This window comes from Nannobrachium achirus, assembly GCF_963921795.1.
Source record: "Nannobrachium achirus genome assembly, chromosome: 5".
In the NCBI taxonomy this organism is placed as follows: Eukaryota; Metazoa; Chordata; class Actinopteri; order Myctophiformes; family Myctophidae; genus Nannobrachium; species Nannobrachium achirus.
In genome coordinates, this window is record NC_137814.1 from 52,131,668 (window position 1) to 52,159,306 (window position 27,639).

Genomic DNA, 27,639 nt, shown 5'->3' on the forward strand with positions numbered 1-27,639 from the left:
TTAGAAAAAAGTAAAGGTTAGTGTTGAAATGTTTTAATTTACTTTGTTCTATATCACTTTAGCATGTTTAGAAATTTTGATTCCAGTGCATGCAAGTGTTTAGACAAAATAAGCCAATGATTTCTTTATTACAGTAACACTACTAGTCACATCTGCCCATGAAAGATTGTTGTGCATCTTGGGAATGGGCATATTGGGCCAGATTCATCAAGCACTTTATGGCCATATTATGCTCATATTTTGATCGTACCAGCATTTCCGACAATTCCCACGTTGGTGGTCAGATTCAGCAATGTTAATTTGTCAGGGATTTATGCTGGGAATATATCAGGAAATATACCAGCTCAGAGACTGACTTAACAGGGCGCAAAGCTTGCTTATGTCATTATGTTTCATGCAAAATCAATTTCTCTTTTCAAATCTTTTTATTCATTTTTAAAGAGAAATTACCCCAGAGGTGGGTAAACAGTCTCAGGTGCATACATCTTGTCATAAACATATCAATGCTAATGCATATATTATGAGTGTGAAAAAACCCCATCCCCTATCCCCCCTCCCCCACCCTCAATCCCCAGGATGGTTGCACAACAGTTTCATTAAAAACAAAAAATATCTATATCTGCAAGCAGCGATAAAGTGGCCAAGCCAGAAAAAGTAGGAAAGGAAAAAAAGCAGGAAAAGCAAGGCAAGTGGGAAAATAAATCAAAGAAAAACTAGAAGCAGTGTTCTTCCGAGAACAGGTCTCCGGCAGGTCAGGTAGGTTTTTTTGGCTCTATAATAGGCCAAAGTGAAAAGGGTGCCACGCGTTCTTTGGCCTTTCACGGCAATCAGACGCTGCATGCGGGATTTGAGGCATTTTGTTCCAAAAATGTGTATGGCAAAAGTTGACCCGTTGGTGGCGCTATAACAGGCCAATGTGAGAAGGGTGGAATCTGCTCCTTGGCCTAGTGGGAATGTGCGTGCAAAATTTCACAAACATAGCAGGCTGCATTCATGATTTGAAGCATTTTGTTAAAAAAGGAGCAATCCTGCAAACTTTGGAATCCAATGTTAGCCAATTATATAGAATATGACATATCTGATAAATCCGTCATGATTACATCACTGTAGAGATACTGTGTACTGATTTGTGTGATTTTTGGATCAAATCTGAAGGAGTAGTATTGAAGAATGTGTTTTACATACTGTAAGTCGGCCTTCTGGTGGCGCTATAAAAGGCAGATGTGAAAAATGCAGGGCATAGGTTTTTCCTTGGCCTCTGGTAAGTGTGCACAGAATGTTTTACTCGGTGGAGTTATGGGTAAAAACACAAATTGGCCTCTACACAACATGTATGCAAAAGACTGTATATGCAACAGACATAAAATACTGTGATACTATTCTCCTGGACAGTTTATGATGCTGTACATGATATCATTGTAATCCTTTGTAGACATCACATTGTAGACATCACATAGTTTCTATTATCATGCTTGGTTCATGAGTTATGAAGAAAAACCTTCTATGTAAAGTGCCACAGTATTTTATAGTTTTTTTCTTTCATATTTTGGAGGCTTGGGGTAAAAGTAATCGGAGTATTTCTGAAATTTTTGAGTGAACGTATTTTCTTCCACTCAGAACAGAAAAATTACAACCACGTTCAGTGCAATCAATTGCACAACGGCCAGTGGAGAAAGGCTTGTTTTAAACCAGAACATGATCTGGAGTTAAGAGATGAATACATTTTTGTGAATTTCATAACTGGCCTCTATAGGGAAACCGGACTTCTCTTTGCGGCAGATAGCAGATCTACAAGCTTGCAGAGCAGCACTCGGTGCCGCGCTGTGAGCTTGTAGATCTGCTATCTGCCGCAGATAGTAGATCGCTAAAGTATACTTTAGCTATAGATAGCTAAAGTATATAATAATTAAGGCCCCTCCACCTTGGGCCCTAGTAACTCAGTCCCACTTTTCCCACCCTTGTGATGCCCCTGATGGTGCATCTTATTCGGCGGTTGTTGTAGGCCACTGATCAGTGTCCATGGTGATTAATTCTCTGGTGATAGGTCTGTCAGCTGCTGCTGTTCCAATCCTTTCGTGTCTGTCATGTGAATGAACATTGCAGTACTAGTGTGTGTGTCTCTTTAAGAGACGGGGACTGTATTCAGCGGTGCACGCATCGGAAGCATTAGTATGGTGCACGTACACAACAGCAGACTACAACATGTGTTATGAGGAGCGCTAATAAACAACCTCTGTAGTTAAAGTACGTTGCCACGAGTGAGTCATTATATCGGTCATAACCTGCACATGGTGTCAGAAGTCAAGCGGTGAAGATGGCCAAGTTTAACCCTCCCGACAACTTTGATTTTACCCACCCGGATCAGTGGCCGGAGTGGCGCCAACGGTTCCAGCGCTACCGGCTAGCCACGAAGCTAAACCTGGAAGATGCAGTTGTACAGGTTAGCACTTTGCTGTATGCGCTCGGAAGGGAGGCTGAGCAAGTTTTCAACACGTTACTTTTCGAGGTTGGGGAGGACAATGATGACTATGAGACTGTGCTGGGAAAGCTGAATGATTACTTCATTCCTAAAGTGAACGTCATTCACGAACGGGCTCGTTTTTACCTCCGCTCACAGAAGAGGGGCGAGTCGGCGGAGGAATATATCCGGACGCTTTACGAGTTGGCTGAGACCTGTCAATTTGGAGCAGCGAAGATTGAAAATATTCGAGACAGGCTGGCGATCGGGATCCTGGATAAGGAACTGTCAGAGAAACTACAGTTAACAGCAGATCTAACGCTGGAGAAGGCTGTGGAGATGGTGAGACAGTCTGAGCAGATAAAAGGGCAAGTTAGTCAACAGGCTAATTCTGGCTCGGGTGATGCAACATTCCTGAGTGAGGTCGCTTGCACATTTGTAACTGCGGAGCTGCGACGTCCCTGAGTGAAGTCAGACACAACGCACACGCTGCACCTTTCCTACAACAAAGAGGACGGGGAAGGACACGAGGCAGCGGCGGTTTCCAGGGAGCAGCAGCGGCAGCAGCAGGACATCGCGATGGGGGTGCCACAGAGACAAGGTGCTTCAGGTGTGGGCGGAACCACCCTAACAGCGTACAGTGTGCAGCCAGGCAGGCGAAATGTAGAAACTGCCAAAAGATTGGACATTTTGCCGCTGTGTGCCGCTCAGCGAGAGTGAATGAACTGACAACAATGGAGCAGCAGGATGATGGCTACGGCGAGATGCAGTTCATTGGTGAGATAAAAACAAAATACCTCTATGTGGCAGATTCTAATAGGCCTTGGACTGTTAAACTGAAGATCTGTGACACTCCTGTCACTTTCAAAATTGACATTGGTGCAGACGCCAGTGTGATTTCAGATGACACTTATCGCCAGCTCAAATACCCGCCCTTGTTATCTGGTGATCGCACAGCTTTCGATAGCCCTGGAGGTAGGCTTGACTGTCTAGGTCTGTTCACTGCTGTGACTAAGCGCAAGGGCAAGCAGTTTAAGTTCAACATCCATGTGATCAAGACGGCTCATGGCAGCAACCTGTTGGGCCGTGAAGTTGCAGTAGCCATGGGACTGGTGAAGAGATTGGAGGAGGTACAAAGCACGTTTGGGGCGGATCTGGGCCTCTTAAAAATAAAGCCTGTGAAAATATGCCTGCAGGAGGATGCCGTCCCGTACAGTGTCACCACGGCAAGGAGGGTGTCGGCTCCTCTGCTTCCCAAAGTCAAGGCGGAGCTCGCAAGGATGCTCAAATGTGACGTCATAGAGGAGATCACGGAGCCAACTGAGTGGTGCGCCCCAATGGTTCCAGTCCCCAAGAAAAGTGGTGAGGTGAGGATCTGTGTTGATCTCAAGCGATTAAACACTGCTGTGAAAAGAGAGAGATTTGTTCTGCCCACCATAGATGACATATTGCCAAAGCTAGCAGAGTCTCGAGTGTTTTCCCTGCTCGATGCGGCGAGCGGTTTCTGGCAAATTCCACTAGAGAAAGACACTGCTAAACTGACCACGTTCATCACCCCAGTGGGTAGGTTCTTTTTCAAACGTCTTCCTTTCGGGATCTCCAGTGCACCGGAGATCTTTCAGAGAGAAATGTCAGTTCTGTTTCGAGGCCAAGAGGGAGTCGAGGTGTACATGGACGACATTCTAGTCCATGGAAGAGACGACATGGAGCACGAACAGAGACTCCAGGATGTTCTGCGTATCCTCGGGAACGCGGGCCTGAAGCTCAATGACCAGAAGTGCTTCCTGCGCCAAAGGCAGCTGAACTACTTGGGACATCAAATCAACAGTGAGGGCATCCAGCCTGACCCCGCAAAGGTGAGCGCCATCACAGAGCTACAGCCACCAAGTGACGTGCCTGGCCTGAGGAGGTTCCTAGGTATGGTCCATTATCTCGGACGCTTCCTGTCTAACCTGTCAGAAGTGATAAAACCACTCAACGACCTGCTGAAGTGCGAGGCCGTGTGGAACTGGGATGCAGCACAAGACGAGGCCTTCAATGAGGTAAAGCGAATCATCTCCACTGCACCTACACTAGCATTTTATGATGTACGCAAACCTACAGTAGTGAGTACAGACGCAAGCAGCTACGGGCTAGGCGGTGTACTGCTACAGAGACACTCAGATGGACTGAAACCAGTAGCATTCTGTTCAAGAACACTAACTGATGCTGAGAAGCGCTATGCGCAAATAGAGAAAGAGTGTCTGGCTGCTGTTTGGGCCTGTGAACGATTCTCCACTTTCCTATATGGCCTGGACAGCTTCACAGTCCATACGGACCACAAGCCACTGGTCCCTCTGATCAACAACAAAGACCTCGATAATGTTCCCCTGAGGTGCCAGCGGTTGCTCATGCGCATGATGAAGTACAACCCCATTGCAGAGTACGTACCTGGGAAGACACTGACAGTAGCTGACACACTTTCCAGACAGCCATTACCTGTAATTCTGAGTGAAGTGTCAGAACTAACCTGTGATGTTTCAGCGTTCGAAGATGCAGCTCACACGGCATGGCCGGTGTCACCATCCAAACTGGAGAAGATCAAGGAGGAGACGAGGATGGACACTGAGCTGCTGGTGGTGAGCAGACTGATTGCAGAAGGATGGCCGCAGTACGTGAACAGTGTACCGGCACAGGGCAAAGCATATCATCACTGCAGTAACAGCCTGTCAACATCGAAGGGTCTCGTGCTATACGGAGACCGCATCGTGATTCCTCACAGCATGAGGAAAGAGATACTCCAGCGGTTGCACGATGGACACCAGGGCATCACCAAATGCAGAGAACGGGCACGCATGAGTGTGTGGTGGCCCGGGTTGGAAAATGAAATCCAAGAACTGGTGACTAAATGTCCCGAGTGCATGCGAGTCAGACCTACTCAGAGAAAGGAGCCTCTGATTACAACTCCACTGCCACAGAGGCCCTGGCAGGTGATCGGTGCGGACATCTGTGAGTATGAGAAAGGAAACTACTTGGTAGTTGTTGACTATTATTCTCGTTACATAGAAATAGCTCATCTACCAGACATGAAGAGTGAGACCACAATTGCCCGGTTTAAGAATATCTTCTCCAGGTGGGGTTGCCCAGATGAGCTCCACACGGACAATGCAAAACAGTTTGTAAGCAAAGTGTTTGAGAGTTTCACTGTAAACTATGACTTTAAGCACATCACCTCCAGTCCTCACTATCCTCAAAGCAACGGCGAGGCTGAGAGGGCAGTACAGACAGCAAAGAAGATTCTACGGCAGGATGATCCGTTCCTGGCTCTCATGAGCTACAGAGCTACTCCAATACAAGCCACGGGTGCCAGTCCTGCGCAGCTGATGATGGGCCGTCAGATCAAGACGACGGTGCCTGCAGTTGAAAAAGTCCTGTTGCCTAAGTGGCCCAACTTCACAAGGGTGCGTGAGGCTGATGCCAAGGCGAAGAGGAGCTACAGACATGCCTACGACCGACGCTACGGTGCCAGAGCGCTTCCACCTCTCTACCCAGGGCAGAGCGTGGCAGTGAAGCTCGACGGGGAGTCTGGCTGGACAACGGCGGCGACAGTTCAACAGCCACACTCAACTCCGAGGTCCTATCTGATCCAGACGGACCACGGGACCCTGCGGAGAAACAGACGCCATCTGCGACCAACGTTCCCTCCTGGTGAGGGGGAGAGCACACAGGTGGGCGAGCAGCAGTCACCTACCCAGTTTACACCTCCGAGTTCACCTGCCAGAGGGGCCGCGTCACCGGCGAGAGAGACTGTTTCCCCTGATCGAGAGCTTGCGGAGCCAGCAGATCGTCTTCCAGTTCGAGAGCCTGTCCAGGAGGAGCCTGCATGTCGTCTTCCAGAACCGGCTCGGGTGACCTCCAGGGGCAGAGTGGTCCGCCCGCCTGACAGGTTTAATGACTTTGTTTGTTAATGACGTATAGCTTGCCGCAATGGAGCAGAATAATCTCCGGCAGCTATAGAGGTGACTGGGTAGTCCACCCCATGACCTCGTGTCATTGTTTATGCTGTGCCTTCTCTGTTAAAAAAAAAAAAAAAAAGAGGGGGAGGGATGTTTATTTATCACAGCACTATTTCTATTTCTTGTTGATACAGAGGGTTTTCTATTGCACTGCTAATTTTGAGTCCATACTATTTGTACTAATTTTGTATTCTGCAGTATACACTGTCTCCGACTCAAGGGAGGGGAGATGTCATGTGAATGAACATTGCAGTACTAGTGTGTGTGTCTCTTTAAGAGACGGGGACTGTATTCAGCGATGCACGCATCGGAAGCATTAGTATGGTGCACGTACACAACAGCAGACTACAACATGTGTTATGAGGAGCGCTAATAGTTGTGCGCTGTAGTTAAAGTACGTTGCCACGAGTGAGTCATTATATCGGTCATAACCTGCACAGTGTCTTCTGTACCATCGTGTTGAGATGCACCCTTATTTCTGTGGAAAGAAGGCAAGAGTGACAGAACTTTAGGGAGATTTGAAAATCGCCCCCACTTTGTCATTATGGTTGTAAGTAATATGACATATATACTGTACAGTACTTGCCAAAGTCTGATTTCCTCAAATGTTTTTAAGAAACTTTAATAACATTTGTAATTTGCAACGTTAATTGTGGCTGTTGCAGGCCTATAATTACCCAATTCATAAATGTTATACTTTTATGTTGATTAGCTTAGTATAATGATATCACAGGAATCCTTGAAATCTACTTTCAGTTAGTTTGTCCGTTTAGCTGATGTCACATTACAAAACCAAATGGCACAAAAACAACAAAATTTGTTATATTGACATACATTATTTTCTCAAATTTGCTTTCCTGATAAAAAGTCCTTTTCTTCATCAGATGGAGTAGGACCTTGTCACAGATGAATACTCCCTGTTGAAATTAAAACATTGTACACATTGAGGCATGTAATTTCATATGGAGCAGATATTAAAGAAAATAAATGTTCAAATTTGTGTTGTTTAGAATATTCATCATGGCATCATAGATAACATAACATTATATCCAAAAACCATAGATCTGTCATTTTTAAGTTAATTCTTAGCAAAGTGTTCAAAATGAATTACACTTACAGCACCCAACAACGCCAGTCCTGAGCCTATATTGATGCATGTTGGAATTATATTGAACTTTCCAGCCTAAGAAAGACAGTGGAAATTACAAGTAGGTTAGTTAAAAAATAATCACACATAGTGTGTCACTTGCACACACAAAAAGCCTAGGTTGCCATCGTCCAAAATAATCTCCATATCCAAGAATAAATGACAGTTGTTACACGTTTTCTTGAACATTTCAATTGACTTGTTTCTATGGTGTTGTATTTCCCATACCTTTCCATGTACCGTGATGTCAAAGCGCACGCCGTAGACTTTGAATAAAGTTCGGTAGCTTTCCCCTGCAGCATTTTTGTAATAGTGAGCGTATCTGTTAAAATAACAACATATTACTGTTCAGTATTTATGCCCATTTAACTATGTATCAATCCACACACACACACACACACACACACACACACACACACACACACACACACACACACACACACACACACATATACCACGCACACAGACATGTGTGCGTGCGCGCACACACACACACACACACACACACACACACACACACACACACACACACACACACACACACACACACACACTAAAATTATTAAGTGAAGCACATAATCAACCAGTAAATGAAATAAAATGTGTTAAAATGGTGAGAAGTAGGGCTATATAAAGGTTTGGTTAAAATATATATATATTTTGATCGATTACTACAGAGCCTGTCTCTCTAATCTCTTTAGGCATTCCATAATCTGGGATATCTAGCATGCCCCAATAGAACATTTTAAACAACCCAGCCCTAACACATTAGCAGCTTTATAAACAAGTAGAGGGACTTCAAAGGTGATGTAAGTGATATCTTCTGGTTTTAAAAAATATAAGGAAAAAACTGCTGTAAAACATGTTCCCATGGTAATCATTTCTAGAATCAGTCATATTAAACGAGTACGAGTAGCCTAGTTCACTCCCAAAGTGACTTGTTTTCTATTGATTACTCACGCTATGGAGACTTGAGTTCAATTTAGGGAGGGGTCGTTTTTTATTGAGGGGTGTTACTGGAGGAAAATAGGGGAGGGTCATGCTATTTTAATTTCAGTCCTAGGGAGGGTCTGCTGATTTCACTTTGAATTCAAGGGAGGGTCATGCAATTTTTCAAAAGCAAACAATGGCTCCAGAGGTACAGGCACTTATGCAACCATTGTCAACAGCCTTCTGCTTCATTTAATGACAAACCCTGGGTGCCATCCCTGGAAATGCCCCACAGTCACTGCAGTTAGTGTGAATGAACTGAAGTGGCTGTGTTTATACTACAATGTATTTTCCTAAAACAATGGAGAGCTGTGTAAGGCAGAAACAATGGTTGTCAGAACTGTATCCCCCCTCCCTAAAGTAACAAGTGAAAAGGTGCTAAAAAGAATTAACGACCGCTCGTTGAAAATGCGCATTTGACCCAGATTTGACGACAGGCAATCAACAGCACAAAATGAATGGCAGCAGTTACAAGCCTTCTCTGTTTGTGCACATGTGTCAACTGTTTAATCTGTAACCTAGATGTCAAATAACCTGTTCTCAACCTGTGAGCACTTCTCACCTTTTATGTGATGTCCACGTTGACTTTTACACTAGCAGCACTATAGGCTACTCACTGTGTGTTACTTTAGTTTGGAGGGTGTGTTAGTTTATATTTGGAAATGTGTTTTTGGGATGAAGTGCAGCTGGGATCTCAATGGATTATATTAGCCTATTCATTATTGTTCATTGCTGCTGCCGCCCGCACCCGTTTTTAACCATAAAAAAATCCTAATTATTTACAGTAAAAAAAGAAAGAAAGAAAAAAAATCTCTGTTCTGTTCTCGCCACTGGTTAGGAATATAATAATATAGGTTTTATAGGCATAATTTTACTGTGGTAAACGCCATGTTGTAGGGGAGGGTCAATCTTTTTTATTTTAATGCTTGGGGAGGGTCACTGATTTTTTCCCCAATTGAGAGGGAGGGTCATGGCATTTTATAAAAGGGCTTATACATTTTCTCCAGTAACACCCCTCAATAAAAAACGACCCCTCCCTTAGAAACAAATTATTTGTCGCATTCAAGACAAAAATGTGATTATAGTAAATATATTGATTCCAGATGGGGGACCGAAATGCATTTGGGTCCCCATTTGGAATCAATGGGGGTAAATTCATTGGAATCATTTTTTTGTCTTAGGAATGCAACAAATACAAAAAATAATTATTGAACTCTAGTCTCCATGGCATGAGTAATCAATAGGAAGAAAATACCGGTTCCGCGTCATCAGCGCCCACACCCTAGGTGGGGTTGGCGATAGGGCCTTTCTGTGTGGAGTTTGCATGTTCTCCCTGTGTCTCCTAGGGTTGATACCCTCACAAAAACATGCACGTAATCCTAGTCTCAATAATGCCTCCCCCTGGCCAGCCGGGGCGCCTGATGGAGGGGAAAGGAACTGGTTGGAATAACGTGTTCCTTCCACGCGCTACGTCCAAACCAGGGAAATCTCCACTGTCAGGTGAAAAGAAGCAACTTGGACTCCTCATGCATAGCAGGAAGCATGAGGTCAGTCCGTTGCCTCCCCAGGCGCAGCAGAGGGAGAGCAGAGCCCAGGATTACATAGGCAATTGGCACTGGGTGAAAAAATGGGTTACAAAATTGTGGGATAGAAATTTAGAATTAAAAGACAATACCGGTAAGTCATTTTGGGGGTGAACTAGTCCTTTAAATGTCTGGAGAGAGTGAACAAACAAACACTATTATACAGCGGTCTCAATGTCTGCAACATTTTTGTATCACCAATTTCATATTTATTCTGTATCTTGTATGAGTTCTTTCTCCTGATTTGATGAAATTAGTGTTCCGGCCTGAAAATGTATTTTCTGTTTATTAAAGAATTGCAGAGATGGTTAGACATTTGTTACTGAGCTTGTCACTTACTTTAACAAAGAATATCACTTACACCTTACAATTGATTCCAGAAGACACAGTGAGACAAGGCCCTATTTTGATTGCCTTAAGTACCACCTGTTATGCATTAAACTTAAAGGCCTGTCCATACTTTCTCCGACCACCGAACTTTTCGTCAGAAAGGGCCGGTTCAACTACAAAATGACGTCAATGCATTTTCTGAAAAGCATTACCCCGAATTAGAGTTCGGAAAGCTGCATGTCGGAAAGTTCAAGGTTCGGTGGTCGGAGACAGTATGGACAGGCCTTTAAGTTAAGGTATAAGAAAGAGCTGTTACTTAAGACAATCAAAATACAGTATTGTCTAACTGGCTGAAGTGCAAATCACCTGAAGTTAAAACCTGACGACGACGTTATATTGTTGGAGGCATTGATGTCGAGACAAGTGAAGTGATAACGTGGACGACAATGAGAATTTCCCTTGTCAAGGTCACAGTTCCACTCTATTAGAATGGCAATCAACCCTCCCTTGAAAAAAGAAGAGAGCACAGTTTACAATCAATCAATCATTACAAATGTGAAGAAATACCAAATACTGTAAATTCAAAGCCAGTGTATATTCAAAGCCAGTGTTATGATTTATAGTATGCTAACTGAAATCTTCCACATATATATATATAATCTCAAGCTAAATCTTCTTCCTTGACGTTTTTGGAATAGTTTTTTCATCAACAAGATCTCAACATGCACCTTTTGATAGGACAAGTGACACAATTCCAGTTGTACTGATACGAGGTCAATTAACTCTAGTCTCACATATAACAGCGTTTTGAACCGGAAATACACATATGACTTCACTTGTTTCCAGTTAAAACCTCAAATGGAGCTGGAAAAAAGCCCTGAGCCAGACATAGCGATAACTAAGCTAAGCACATAAGCACAGCACTCTCGGTATAGCTATTAGAGCAATATACCCTGTGGATAGAACGGGCTAGGCATTGAAGAGTCCTAACAGACATCCGTCAGAGGTTCTGCCGGAGAGAAACGAACTTGCGTCAGAGCCAAGGCAGAGCCAAATGGAGCTATGGGAGAATGAAACTGAAAAGGATATGCCAAATTCTGGAAACCTGGGATTACTGTTATGCACAGAGTTTATAGACCCTGTAAGCCAATTTCTGCTGGTTCTCATATTAGCCATGTATGCCATGTTACTGCACCAGGCGCCAATTGTTTAGACACACAGCAGGTGTAAACATTTCCTGACCTGGCAGAGACCTGTGCCCCAAAGCACTTTTTCGAGTTCTGAATCAATTTTCTGTAGCAAGTTAGGTGACATGACATCAGAAGGTGCATGAAGAACCATTAAAGGTTGAACTTCACCCCCTAACCCTAACCCTAACCCACTTAACAAATATAATAAATGTTAAAATACTGGGACAAATGAAACTAAAAACGATACAAATCTGTAAAACTAACTGAAGTGGCCATGTCCTGGAAGTTGTGTCCCGATTGGTTAGCAATGTATCCAAGGCGAAAGATGGGGCAGTAGGGATGTAAGTCCTCATCATACCGACAGCTCTTCAGATAAGATTCATTCCCTTCGACATTGGACCTGAGTTTTGAAGAACAAATAGGCACACACGCGCACACGCAAGTGCACGTGCACACGCACGCGCGCGCACACACACACACACACACACACACACACACACACACACACACACACACACACACACACACACACACACACACACACACATACTTTACATTGCATAGTGGTAGGTACAGTAAGACATACTGTACATTGCATAATGATGGAAGGTATTTAGTAAATACAACTTTTAAAGGAATCCGGGCCATTGTTTCAAATTGCTTACTTTGAAAAGTCAAATTTGGGGAAACTAATGATGTTTTTGATGTAGATGGTGAAGTTTTCTGCCTTCAACAGATGTCCTCTGTAAAAGAGTAGGGTTTGTTATTCCATTACACAGGTTGTTAATGTGTGTGGATTACTTATGTCTTATTTGCAAAAGAAGGACACAAAAAATGTGACGGTTTGCACTCAAAAAGGGTGTCTGAAACTCTAATATAATAATTCTCATGAGGGGTAACCTTTGCAATAAAAAACACATGTGTTTCCGTGTACTAGTGCTGTTCCTTACTGTGGTTTGCCATGTCCCTCAACAGGACACCAGCCATATATTTCACAGGTACCAGTGGAGTTGTTATCCTTTTTCAAACACCGACCAGTCATAACTCCTTCAGAGAGCATCATAAAAATGAATTAGTCCATGGGAGAGATGTATAAAGTACAGAGGGGGAAAAAGATAAAAAAAAAAAAAAATGGTTCAAATAAAACCTCAGTGTTCCCCATTATCCTCAGTTAGTATTTCTGGTTTAACTTATTAGTATTAATAGAACAGTGAACTAATTAGTCTTTCAACAATACCAAGCCAAGCTATCCAGTCTGTCAACACTAAAACACAATCTCATTTCAAATAGATAACAGTGCATGCAAAAGAGAGAAAAAAGGAAAAAGTAAACAACACTGGAGTACATCCCACCATGTCCAGCCTCGACAGTCTCTCCCTCCTTACAGTCCTCGTTGCCTGTACAGTGGCCATCCAACACCCTGAAACTCTGCAGACAAACATAACACAATATAGCTGCAGTTCAATAAACTGACACTTATGAGCAGAGCTTCATTGGCTTCAGTTCATTGGGTGTACTATTGTGGGTGGCAGGCACCATTGATTGATTGATTGATTGAAGAATGTATTAGAAGTTTGCAATACAAAAGGGTACAGTTTCATGACAGTACAAATCACTGGTACAAGGTCAACTAAAAGGAGATCCTATAAAGCCGAGGCTTATTTCCACAGGAACCACACTTTAAGTATTGACCAACAATCTAGACCCTTGAACGTAGTTTGTTTGTAAAATAATTAAAGCACTGATACAGCATGTGTGCAGAGTGAACACCTTTTCAGCAGATGAAAACTTAACTACAAAGTGGGCCTACAGTACCCGTGTTTGACAGCGAGAAAGTCATTGTCAAATGAGTCTCACAGGTCACTTTAAATATTGACCTGCCAAATATGGGCCAAACACTAGTGTTGTTGTGCTGCTTTAAATGTGTTCCCTAGCCTAGCTACTAGCTAGGTTTTAGGTTGTTAACTAGCTTGCAACCATTATGCTGGAAATGCAAGCTCCACCTTATAACGACAACGGCCGGGTTTCCCAAAGCGCAGTCGTACAAGCCCGTCGTAGGACACTCCGGTACGACGACAAAGCTGTTTCCCAAACGCGCCTCTCTCAAAACAGGCTACTCATGCCCTTAGAGTTCTGCCAACTCTGCCCCCATGTGAACGGAGATGATTTAACTCTGCACCGACTCTCCTTGAATGGCTCTGGGTCCTGATTGATCCCCACAACCAGCTGCGCTCGCAAATGAATTTCAGCTTTTGTGTGCCCCCAGAACGGCTTGTAAACATTGAAGCGGCTGCCCTACTGGCCAAAGCTGGAATTTCAGGCGGGGTGAAACATACATGCACGAGCATAAGAGCGCGGCGCTGGGGTCTACAATAGGGTACAATGGATGTCGACGTCGTTCGTGACGTCAATCGTGACGTTTTGGAACCAGAGCTGGTTCCAATTTTCCCCAGAATGCACCTGGATTAGCTACATGCTAGCACGTAGCCGTTGCTTCAAAACGCCACTGAGCACTTGCATTGAAATGATAGTGTGGGCGGGGCCCGTCCGCTCTCTATTTTATATATACTCTATGGTTGTGTGATTGTACTCGCCCGCGACAAAGAAGTAGAAAACAATGCTGAAAATTAACAAACTTGTTGGTAGGCTAACTGACCACACAGACCCCTTGTTTTTATTTTAAACTCTACTTGGAAGATTTAACGGCTGCACAAAATAGCCTAGTTGTTTTAATTTTAAACTACGACTTAACTGTTCGTCTAAATCATCTCAAATATTTATATAAGCTACCATGAGACTATATTATAGAGCTTTGATTTTCAAAGTGGGTCCGGGGACCCCAAGAGGTCCTTGACATGTGGCGATGCACTTAAACGGGAGTCGAACCCAAGGCTTTGACTCATCAGTCTAACATACAGTCCGCCAAGCCAACAGCGGTGGCAACAAGGTTGAAGTAGGAACCAAATGAACCCTCATCATGGGTGTAACTCAGAGAGTGCACTGTACAATTAAATGGTCCCATTTGTACATGCACGTAGCAGGCTACATACCCAAGATGAGGGTCCATTTGGTTCATATAACTTCCTAACTATAAATACAACAGCCCTGCCAATAAAATTCAGCGCTGGATTGGCGTGATGGCTTGTGTGTTGGACTGACAAGTGGAAACTCCGGGTTCTATCCCCGCTTCCATGCAGTATTATATATCATTTAGCTGGGGACCCCCAAGGGTCCCCGGACCACACTTTGAGAACGATTGGGGAGCTCTTCATTTTTATGTAAGTATTTTGTGTTGTGGTGCGCTCTCTCAAGCAACCCAACAGACGCATAACATACCAGTAAGACTCCCTAATCGGGAGATAAGCGACCGTAGGTGGCTTATCTCCACAAATAGGGCAAAAATGTGTTTTTCCAAAATCTTCCTGATCCATGTTGATGACATGAGTGTAGACATGCTGTGTAGTGATATTCGTGATTTTAGGGCAAAAACTGTAGGAGCAGTGTCCAAAAATGTGTTTTAAAAATCGGCCTGAAGGTGGCGCTAGAATAGGGCCATGTGAGAAATGAGGGGTGGGGTCTCCGCGTTGCCTTGGCGGACGAATAGGTACCGGCCCCGGCTCTCCCGGACGCTCCTAGCCCGAGTTACGGCATTTTATGTGCGCTGCAGTGGCAGGGGGTCCTCCACTGGGGGCGCCACCACTTTTGCATCCGTTCTGGAGCACCAGGAGTCGGTGGTCCCCGGGAATTCCCCGCGAGCAGCCCCGTTGGGGTGGTCATTTGGTCATTTTTGCACATTTGGTCATTTTTTACATCTGGGGGTCCCCCAGGGACCTGGGGGTCCCTGGGGCTCCGGGGGTCCTTGGAGGTTGTAGTTTGGCAGGCAAGGAGTGTGTGTGTAAAATCTGGCATGGATCGGGTCAACGGGTGCAGAGATATAAGCAGGGAAAAAGTGTGACGTGTGACGTGTGAGCACATTTGGTCATTTTTTACATCTGGGGGTCCCCCAGGGACCTGGGGGTCCCTGGGGCTCCGGGGGTCCTTGGAGATTGTAGTTTGGCAGTCAAGGAGTGTGTGTGCAAAATTTGGCATGGATGGGGGCAACGGTTGTGGAGATATGAGCAGAGCAACAGTGTGATGGACTGACTGACTGACAGACAGCCAGGGGAGGTTTTGGTAGTAAATGCGACCTACGGTCGCAATAACAAATATATAGTTCATCTTTTTTTTGTTTCTTTTTTTCCCCTCACTATATTAGTTATTTTTATAGCAGGTGTGTAGCCTAAGCTAGCTACTCTGCCATCCACTTGACTTAGATCGATTTTGTATATACTTTTATAGTTATACTTATAGTGATCAGCTTCACTACAAAGGGTTTAAGGGCGCCCCAGAACACCTTTAAAAAAAAACTTTGTAAGACAGGTCTGCATGATTGACAGGAGCCTTCACAAAGACAGACTTAACCACATGGAATGCCTATATTTTGGGCATGTCATCATAGGATTTTTTTTCTTTTTTTTTAAATCAGCGAAAAAGTGTTGCATCGTGACACATTGTGAGTTTGTAGATCAGCGACGTTTTGGTGCAATACTGTCATAAAAATTGCAATTTGTCTTGTGTTCACAACCTTTCTTAACTCTTATACTGCTTTGAACGTTCCTGTTCGCCCCAATTCTTGAGGTCGAGTAGGGCCAATACGGCCGTTCGTTCGTTTGATGTTTTTTATGGATTATGATAAAAGACGTCCTTGCGCAACTTTTGAATGCATAATTGGTCGTCGGTGTCGTTTTGAGGACAGCCGGAAACCTTTCATTAAAAAAAAAAGTAAACAGACTGTCCTGGCTCCGCCTGCCCAGAGCGACTCTGCCTGCCTAGCTGCCAGGGGCGTCAATTGGGTATGGCAGGGGTATGCAGCTGCCATACCTTGACAGGGGGAAATAATAAAAATGTACTTTTCATCGTGCCTGTTGCTAAGGTATGGCAACATGACTGGTGTCTTCACCAGACACCAGTCATGTTGCCATACCTTAGCTTGTTCTGAACTGACGCCACTGCTAGCTGCTAGCAGCCTTGAGGGACTATATTGTTTTATGCATCGGGCTGTTAGTAGAGAAAGAGAGAGAGAAACGTTGGTAAAAGCGATCATTTTGTCGGAAATCAGTTGTTTTATAGTATTAGTAGTATAGTAATTGTAGTAGGTAGTAGTATTTAGCAGTACTAGAATATTGAGATGTATTAGGCCAACTCAGCCTCAACTTGCTGGTATCATTCCGCCGAAGTGCGACCCTCCCCCCCTGGCCGGAGCAGCAGCCAGCAGCAGAGCAGATCCACGGATAGAAACAAACTTTGTTAGAATTAGGATTACAAACCTACCCGCGTTGGTGACTCAGGACCAGGCAGCGCCCACGAATGGTGGTGGTGGTCGTGATGATGATCATGATGATGATGATGATGAAGAAGAGAAAAAGATCACTGTAGCCGTTGGTATTGAAGATAAAAAGATTGAAGATGGTGCCAGTCGCGAAGAACCGGGGTCCAGAAGTGGATCAAGAGCCTCGTGATATTGTGGAAACCGATCCCGACGGAGCTCGACCCCCGTGTAGGATGGATCCCCCCGCCCGGGGGCTCACATCGCCGCAGCAGCAGAGACCCATGTACCGCCGCCACCGCCGCGAAGAGACAGACGAACTGGGCGATTTGGCCAATGAAGAATGGCTTCCGCGTAGAGACCCCTCGGAGAACAGAGGCCACGATTCTACTGTCCAAAGTAAGACTTCCAATCCAGTGCATGTATGTATTGTATAGTTGTATACTGTATATAGTTGTATACTGTGTGATAACAGAGCATCCGTGTGGAACTGGAAGCCTGGGATGGGGGGATGGTCAGTGATCAGTGAGATAGGGTAACGGTTTTCCATTGCGACGTGTTGCCACTCCGACATTGGGATCCGGTCTAGAGCCCGCCTACTGCATCCGGCTATTTACACGTACACATACATGCAAGAAATGTTTCCGTATCCGGACCGGATCAGTAACTTGATCCAAGCAGTTAGGATCCACGTGCTTGGTTTGTTTTTGTCGCTACTCAGGACACACGTGGAGTTCCTATCACGCGCGTGCACGTACCGCGTGTAGTGTACGTGCACTGCACAGCCTACTAGGATTATTTGATGGGAATTTAGGATTTATTGGCTTAGTTTGTGTGTGCGTGCGTACGATGCGTGTGTGTGTGAGAGAGAGGGAGAGGTTTCTTTTTATCGTCATCATCATCATCATCATCATCATCATCAGTAGCTGATGATGTAGCTTTTCAGTTCAATTCAAAGGAGCTTTATTGGCATGAGAAAACATACGTTTACATTGCCAAAGCAAGTGTTACAAATAAAAATTGTTGAAAATGGGGAACATATGATATACAGTTGGAGGGAGTACAGCTTTGTGTAAACAGAGCTATGTTGCATTGTGACATTTTATATAGGTATACAGGGTATAAAGGGAATTTCACTGTGACAGTAAATGCATGGTAACTATTTACTATAACTGCATTTTATGTTATATATGAACTTATTGTAAGTCATTTGCTAAATGTCAAAATTGTAAATTGATTTGTTTAGATATAAACTATTTGATATTTTCCTGGCTATGATTTTAGATGATGAGTCGACGATGATGATGAGCCTAATTCTTCATTTCCACATCGTGGAAAAACAAACTTTTTTCTGTAAATCAGCACCATGCACATGCTCACATAGACATCAAAGGGGGCTTGAGCCCCTGCCCTTTTATCCATCTGTAAAAAGTGCCCTCTCCAGACCATGAATGCTGTTTTTACATAATTACTATATATATATATATATATATATATATATATATATATTTGTGTGGTAAGCAGGAAGTGCATAGAATGTTAGAGAGGCAGGGGTTGACATTTCTAAAACGGCCTTTTGATGAAAATAGTAGGCCCCCAACCTCCACGCATTCTGCTGTGACGCGTTGTGAGCTTGAAGGTGTACTATTTTTCATGTATTTTATAGTAATTATGTATTTGTATAATTTACAGATCGACCATGGGCTCGTGTACGAGTTCAGCAGACCCGGTGGAGCCCTTCCGGAGGAGCCTGGCTGGAGTGAAACAGAATGGAGCCCCAGGCCCTGTGCAGGCTGAATGACACGCACGCACGCACGCACGCACGCACGCACACACACATATACACTCTGTACTGTAGACATGTAGTGTCACAGTAGTGTCACAGTGAGATAAAGAGAACCCTGAAAGCTGAAGCAGGATTCAGGCTGAAGCTCATGTCACTGTGTCAATGTTCTGCACTGCTCTTACTACTGCTCTTACTTCTCTTACACACTAAAAGTGTGTAAAAAGACACTTTTTCTTGTTTTTATTTTTTTGAATTTGTTTGTAAACAACCACTGATCATAGGTGTGATGTTACTGAAGCCAACAATAAAAGGCTAAAGAGAGATTTCTGCCTGAAAATGTATTCTTCACAAAAATGCATTTTTCTCAGCTTTATGTTCTCAAAGAGCTGTTTTTAGGCCACATTCTGCAGCTTCTAGCTAATGAACAGAACAAGATAAAAACTCGAAATCTTTTTCTGTTGCAAAGTAGACATTCTATTCTTCGTTGCCATATAATTGTTGTCTTTATAGTCGAAACCAAATTTCTCCAGTAGGCCTTCAAAGATGAGCGACAATTCTCAATTTAGCTGGCAGTGGATTGAGCTTTTTGTTCAATTCTGTGGCAGTAAAAGAGTTAAACAAAGCCAGGGCCTATACACTAGCATAAGTGAAGGGGGCAAGGTCATGATTGAATGGGGTAGCAGAAGTCAGAGAAAATAATCTACCCTTAAATTGTTGACAGGTATGTTGAAGAAAACAATAATGTCAACATTTATTCACCAAAATATATCCTTTGTGTGGAAAATATGACATACTGCTCAGTCTTGCCCAGCATTATACTGTAGCATCACAACAAACACACAGATTGTACTGTCTGTGATCTGATGAATCAATCAATAGGATCTAAATATAAATTGCAGACTCAGAGCTACCGTATAGTAGACAGGGCAATGTTTATACATTGTAGGGCATTAACGAAAAAGTCGACAAGTCGACTCAGTCGACTTCATTACACAAGTCGACTCCCACCAGAGAAAGTCGAAAGTCGAAGTTGAAAAACGTAACTTTCTATTGTGAAAATAGCAGAACGCCTCGCCTCGCCTGAGCTGATAACTTGGTCCAGATTATCATTAGAAGACAGTACAACTTTTTTGCAACTCAAGCATTGTACAAAGTACAATAGTTCTGACTCTACAGTAGGTCACAGCTAGTATGAAAACGGCCAGCTCAGGTCAGTGTGTCACGCCTCATGTCAAGCTCCATTGTATCCCATATATGGAGATCTGATGTCATCAATATATGCCCATATATGGAGATTTTATGCCCATATATGGAGATCGCTACCTCACCCTCAGGGCGAGGTCGCTTCTCGCCCTTAGGGCGTCTTTCTAGTAATAAAATGCCCTTACCTCAGCACAGTGACCCTGCTTTTGATTTGGGTTCTCTATGAAACTGGTGACAATGAACAGAACGGATTCCCCCTGTAAAAAACAAAAAAACAAAAAACAACAACAACAACACAATGTTACAATCATGGTATAACAGGATTGATCTTTGAACTGAGAGCAGATTCTGAATTGTCCCATTAGCCCTTATGGTAATAATACGTATAGACTATGTCCTGTTGTATAGTCAGAGCTTGACAGGAATAGCCAACAGGCATTATGCCACACTAGCCTAAAGAATTATGTCCTTGATTGACAATGAATAAATGAATAAATAAATGAGGCTACATGGCAAATTAGGTGACTGAATCGCAATTACAGTGACCAAATCTGAAGTAGCATTTGTAACAGGTATTATTGTTGTTATTATAATGTATTATGTATTAATAACAATAATAATAGTAATAATAAGAATACAAATTTACTGTTATTATTGTGATTATTCTTATTTTTATGATGATGATGATTATTATTATTACTACCTGTGGTGGGATGACATAGTCCTCTGGACCCCACACCACCATGCCAGACCCGGTGGTGTTTGTAACCGAAACTCCCTTAAGTTTGGTTGTAACAGAGCTCTGGACTGCCTCATCTACGCCCTGGTAACCTTTCTTGTAAACAAAAACCCACCTGCATGAAGAAGGGAAACTTTAAAACAGTGTTTCTCAACCAGGGTCTTCTGACAAGGACTGTGTGTGGCCAGCTTGAATAGACCAAAAACAGAATGTGTTGATTTAACACTCAAAAGCTAAATTAAATCTAATAATGAACAGAACAGTGTAGGCAGGCTTTGTGTGGCTTTAATGTGTCGATGCAATTAATCTCTTAAGACATTAAGGGCTCTATTATGATCCAGGTCTTATGCCTTAACTTCTTTGCCTTTTTTTACTATATATACACATTCTTTTAAAATATTTCAAATAGCTGATCTGCAAGCTCAGAACGTGCAGATGTAGATCAGTATTTGAAGTATTTAAAAATCATTTTCAAAATAGTAAAAAAAAAGGCAAAGAAGTTAAGGCATAAGGCATAAGACCTGGATCATAATAGAGCCCTAAATGTCAATCCTCTTAAGAGAAGAATACGGTCTATTAGTCTAACTCTTAAGAAGAGGCTGCAGTGCAGTCTGTGAAAGTATAAGAAGACATAGGTTATGACATAATAATAATATATAATAATTAATAATAATTATCATTGCTGAAATGTATCAATTCTGAATCAAAATGCCTACAAGATAATGTTTAGTGGCTGTATGATCCTGTAGCTACAACCTTTCTAAATGTCAACATGATATTTATCAGCCTGCTGCACAATAACGACAATACAATAAAATTAAAAGATGATATTGATCTCTTACCCAATATAGTAACCGATAATGAACAATTGTATACATCTATACAGGATTCCAACTTTCTTGTTTTTGGTGACAATGTACTTTGTTGTCTTGTAGTCAAAAAAATCCATCTTGACAGCGAAGTGATTTCAGATATGTGGACATTAGGAACTCAGACACCAACGCCCCCTGTCCCACACTGACTGCCGCAGTCGCCGGCCGCAGATCAGTGTCTGTCAGCAGCGCCAAATGAAGACAATGATGACAGCAGCTGGAATTCACCCTTTGTCAAGTCCCACCCATTGTCCTGCCCCTCTCCACACCCATTGGTTGCTGTGTCTTGGTGGGACATTCAGTGGGACATTCCATCCACTGCCATGTTAATTCAGTTGCTTCATATTGTTATTCTGTGTGCTCAATTCTTATTTCAAACTTTGTTTCAGTCAATTGGAGCTGCTCAGTGGCAGCATAGTGAATCAGCATGTTTTTAAATGTTTTTATTTCTCCAAAAATTATGTTTGAGCTAATTCAACATAAAAAAGGCGGAACCAGGGCGGGACAAGGCAGATAGAGCCTGCTGGTTGGTCAGTCAGGGACCAACCAGGAGGCTAACAAAGGGTGAAATAGATCCTTCAATGGTGTTGTGATCAGACACAATGCAATCTCACTTTGATAGTTCATTCTAACCCTTGCTTTATTCCTGTGACCTCCAGCGATCTCTGTGGCCGCTGTCTGAGACATCTACTGTCTGGTGCGGCATCGTTCAGGCGGTGTTTCTCAAGTTTCCATATGTTTTCTAATGTTTCTCAGAAAGACTGATGCTTGTTGAGTGAGATGCCTGCGACAGTATAGCTTGTGACCCAGATAATGAGCCGCGACCCAATGTTTCCTGCACTGTGGTTGCACGTACTGAATTTCCCCCTTGGGATAATAAAGGTATCTATCTATCTACGTCGCTCCATCTCCTATTCAACTTATACAGCAAGCATTTACACAGAAAGTTTAAAGGACAACTTTGTTTTTTTACAACAAGGGTTCATATTTTTAGTAGTGAGTGTTAAAATGTTTTAATTTGCTTTGTTCCATTGTTTTATCGCGTTTACCGTGCTCAAATGTGGGGCATGCGTACGCATGGGGGCATGCGTACAAGTGGCTAAATATGTCTTTTTAGACACAATAAGCCAGCAGTTTCTTTATTGCTATTTACAGTAACACTTCTAGCCCCCATAAGTCACATCCAACCATGAGGTTGCGTTGTATCTTGGGAATGGGCTTATTCTGTGTAAAAGGACATATTTAGCCACTTGAACGCATGCCCCCAACCACTGAAATAAGAATCTTTTATAATTATGTCAACAAATCGATTACCCACTTACAGTAAGCATTATTTTATACATTGTTGTACAATGCTGTAGTGTAGTGCATAAATAGTGAAGCTGATCTGCAAGTTGCTCTTTCCCTGGTGTTTTGCCCAGGTGGGGGTGGTAACCCTAAGCTCTTAACCTAACCTTAAGCCTAACATTAATCTCTCAGAAACTATGCCTAAACCTTCAAACCTCGCCCACCTGGGAAGATCACCTTAAAAAGAGTTCACAAAGCATTGTGTCAATTAGAGGGTCAGATTTAGTCACTGTCGTCCAGTCAAAAAGTCTGACTGGACGACAGTGACTATAGAGGAGAGAGATAGAGATATCAAAGGTCCTGTTGGGAGTGGAGGGGGTACACACACACACACACACACACACACACACACACACACGCAGAGGGGGAGAACGACACAGAAGGTAGGCAGCCGTCTCTCTCTTGCCTCCAAGCACTGTCCTTTGTGCTTCACCAGCGAGCCTCACTCTCCTCAAGATAACCGGGGGGGAGCGTTTGTCACCATGAATGACGTATGTGACTCCAACACACATACTGAATTTCCCCCTTGGGATAATAAAGGTATCTCTCTATCTACGTCGCTCCATCTCCTATTCAACTTATACAGCAAGCATTTACACAGAATAGGCTGTATTGCGTGGCTGGTATCGTTCGGTTTCGTTCCCGCCCCATGGGCACTACATAAACTTTGCTCCATTAGAAAGATCTAAGAAACAAAAGTTCTCTGCGTATCACTTGCACAATCTTTGTCACCAGCCAGAAATGTATTTAATGGGAATAAGAAAAAAACGAAAATCTTGTGCTGCTGTTTTTGCTTGTAAAATTAGCTATATTGATTTTGGCAACACATCTTTCTCAAATATCATAAATACATCTACCTAACATCTGAAACAAGTATTGGTGCCTTAGTATACTCATATGCAAATTTAGATCATGTAATGTAGCAAATTTGTTGAAAGAAACGCTTCAATGTAAGTGATTGTCAGTGACTGCAATTTTGTTATAATGACAAGTAAACTTGGTGTCTATTTCATGGTTTCACATCAAGAGAAGCTCAATGGAATACTTATCTTCATGATTGGGTGTGTCTGGATCTTTAATTTACATATTTCCAAGATGGACACCACCCAAAAATGAGCTTTACGATAACTTTTACAGTGACAGCTGGCTGTCATGACAAAAGCAATATGAACACATTTTGGTCAGTTTTACCTCAGATTCTATCAAGAGTTGTGGGGATGATTGCAGAGAAAGATCTGAGAAAACGTACATACAGCTAAATGTATCTTAAAGATGACATTTTTAATTCATCACATTGCTGAACCACCTACTCCCAAATGTTTCTTGTCAGGAAGCAAAGACAGACAGAAGTCCAGGTCTCCTGAGCACATTGGGAAGTTGGAGATTCTATACAGACTTCATCAGATGGCCTGGCTGAAGACCTTTTACTTGTGTGGCACCTACTGTAGGTAAATAGCTTCCAACATCACAGTTGCTGAATTCTCAGATGCAGAAGCTGGTTTACCTGGCTTTTCAGCATTTTGTGTAAACGTTCACCCACAGGCTAGCATTATTGGCTACCTTCCACTCATCCCAGCATCGCCAACTGATCCTTCTGTCCTCAGAAAAGAGATGAAACGACTCTTCACTACACACGTACACCATTATCACTGGAGATCAGGATGAGTTTGGCAATGTAGTCCTGTTGCTGGGAGGCTTCCACCAAGCTCACAACTACTGAACATGAAGGCTATTTGCAAGATTATCAGGGATGCAGTGGCAGATGATCTGCTTGTTGCAGCAAGTCTTTGTCGAGAAGGAACTGTTAAGAAGATGTCCTGTTTGAAAAATAGATAACTGGCAGAAGTTGGAAATGACGAGGCATCCAGTCGATCCAGAGATGGCAGTCCTAGGAGATCAGCTGCTGCTTTTCAGGAATCATTCAATGGGCAATCAACTGCAGTCCTCTGGGCAACCTTCCTGGAGATGTCAGATATTCTCCAAAGGTTTATCTACTACGAGCCGGAAGGTGACTGGACAGGAGGACATCTCTGTGAATCAGCAAGAATGCTACCCTACCTCACTTTTGTAAGTACGGGCAGCAATCTTTACCTTTGTATTTGCCTTAGACTGGAAACAGCTTCAGAGGTACATGAAGCACTGATGGCAGGGGTATTTGTTTGACTGACGAGCAGATGGCAGCGACAACAGTAGTGTTTCTTTTGACATGCTACTGGAACAGACATATAATGCTGATGCCAAGGAAGCAAGCGGTCTGGATGGCATTACACTCAGCCCTGTCTCTGCAGAGCTCAAGTCTATGCTCCACCTCCACCCCTCCAACCCACACCATGTCAGCAGTGGACACTAACCCATCTACAGTGACTACATCATCCTTGCTCAACATATCTACAGGACAATGTGCTGATTCCACAGTCAAGTGTTTTGCATGTTGAAGGCAAGGAAACCTGTACAGTATGTCTGCAAGACTGTCTTGTACTGATTTATTTCAGTGCCAGAACAGGTCGGAAACAGAGTGCCAGAACTGTGAGAATGTTTCTAAAGAAACAAGCTTTATGGGATGATGACTCTGATTAAGCAAGGGTCACCAAAGGGCCAGCCATGCTGGCTTTTGGTGGAGATTTATGTTGAAATATATTTTTTGCCACGGACATACTAAATGAGTGGACAATAATATATACCAGAAACGCATATAAGAGCAAGCCCTGAATTACCATAACATGTGTGTAACTCTGAGAACCTTTTGGTTCCATTTGTACAATCTCAGTGTTAAGGGCGTACTAGTACTGGTTGGACTCCTAATATGCCAAAATATCACAATGTCCATAGATATTCTGAAGAAAACCTGTCGACTTCGAATTCAGTAATTGGGTCTTATGATCAAAAACAAGACATTATAAGATCAGCCACTCACACATTTTGTCCGTAGTACAGACATATTGATGACCCCTGGATGAAAGTGATAGGGATGAGTAATATACGCACCATGTCAGCATGTAAAATTAGCTAAATACTCGTTTTATTTCAAGATTTGCTTTTATCACATTTAAATGATCAACCCCTACACCCCCAACCGTTCACTTAGATCAGCCAACACAGGGATGCTGACAGAACCCAGGCTAAAAGCCCCAGGGCAAAAATCCACTCGTCCGAGACAGTTTGCCCTCCTGGCCCCCAAGCTGTGGAATAAACTCCCTGTCGCACTTAGAACAACGGACTCACTTGCTAGCTTTCGCCGTGGACTGAAGACTCCTTTTCAGACTCCACCTAAACCCATAGCACTACTGAAACACTCAATGACCATTTATGAAGCTAGTTAGCATTTTTTGATATGCATTTGCTATATTGTTGTTGATATTCTGACATGTTATCTTGTTTATTATAGTGATGTATTATCTGCTTTTGTAAGTCACTTTGGATTAAAAGCGTCTGCTAAATGCCTAAACTTCTCCGCAAGCAGAGACGGTTGGATAGTGTTGAAAGCACTGGAGAAGTCAAAAAACATAATCCTGACTGTGCTGCCCAGATCTTCCAGATGGGTGAGAGACTTATGGAGCATGTAGGTGATGGCGTCATCAACCCCAATATCAGCCTGGTAGGCAAACTGAAGGGGGTCCAGGTGATCACTGACCGCCGGTCTCAGTAGGTTCAGAACCAGCCGTTCAAAGACCTTCATGACCTGTGATGTCAGGGCGACTGGTCTGTAATCATTGAGGACCGAGGGACGGGTCTTCTTAGGCACCGGGACAATGCAGGAGGACTTCCACAGCTGTGGTACCTTCCCCGTCCTCAGGGAGAGGTTGAAGAGATGCGTAAGGGGGACAGCAAGCTGCTCCGCGCAAGCCTTAAGCACCTTAGAGTTGATGTTATCAGGTCCCGCTGCTTTCCTGGTGTTGACTTTTCCGAGTTGGCGCCTCACTTGCTCGGTGGTGAGAAACAGGGTGGGTGGGGGGTGGGGGGGGGGGGGTGGGAGATGTTGCAGGGGAAGAAAGAGGGCGGCAACCGAGGTCACCGTTTGACCCAGCCGCTGCTTGTTGAACATTAACAGGAGCACCGTCAAAACGATTGAAAAAACGGTTCATCTCGTTTGCCAGCTCCTCCGTGCCTGACACAGTAGAGTTGGCAGAGCCATACCCCGTGATCTTCCTAAAACCACCCCACACTTGTCTCGTATTGTTCTCCCTCAGAGAGTTCTCCAGCTTAGCTTTGTAGCTCCCTTTTGCCTGAGCCTTGACTGTTTTAAGCTCCTCCACCACCACCCTCACGGCCTCCGAGTCACCTGCATGGAACAGATCCCTTTTCCTCTTAAGGAGGTGAATGATTTCTTTCGTCATCCACGGCTTGTTGTTAGAGAAGCAGCGAACCTTCTTAGTAGGAACGCACACCCTCTCACAGAAGCAGATATAGTCAGTGATAACCTGACAAAGGCTATCTACATCATCCCCATGTTCACTGAAAAATGATTCCCAGTCTGTCATTTCAAAATCAAATCTGAGTCTCTCCTCCGCCTCCCCCGTCCAACACTGAACTTCCCTGATGAATGGAAGCACTCTCTTCACGACAGGAAGATACGAGGGCTCCAGTTTCACCATGGAGTGATCAGAGCCACACACAGGGGGGAGGGAGACGCAACT

At 43.6% G+C, this 27,639-nt stretch overlaps 1 protein-coding gene across 1 annotated transcript; it reads right to left on the minus strand.

The window, feature by feature from the left end:
* Positions 1-6,878: 6,878 nt before the first annotated feature.
* LOC308286103 (P2X purinoceptor 5-like) lies at positions 6,879-22,364 on the minus strand (the record flags this gene model as incomplete). The annotated part of the gene is made up of 12 exons (XM_080727060.1): positions 6,879-6,931; positions 7,307-7,370; positions 7,571-7,636; positions 7,829-7,922; positions 10,870-11,009; positions 11,958-12,093; positions 12,359-12,436; positions 12,644-12,740; positions 13,046-13,121; positions 20,233-20,304; positions 20,751-20,901; positions 22,312-22,364. 12 exons carry the CDS (start codon positions 22,362-22,364, stop codon positions 6,879-6,881), a joined length of 1,080 nt encoding a protein of 359 aa, XP_080583186.1.
* Positions 22,365-27,639: the final 5,275 nt, after the last annotated feature.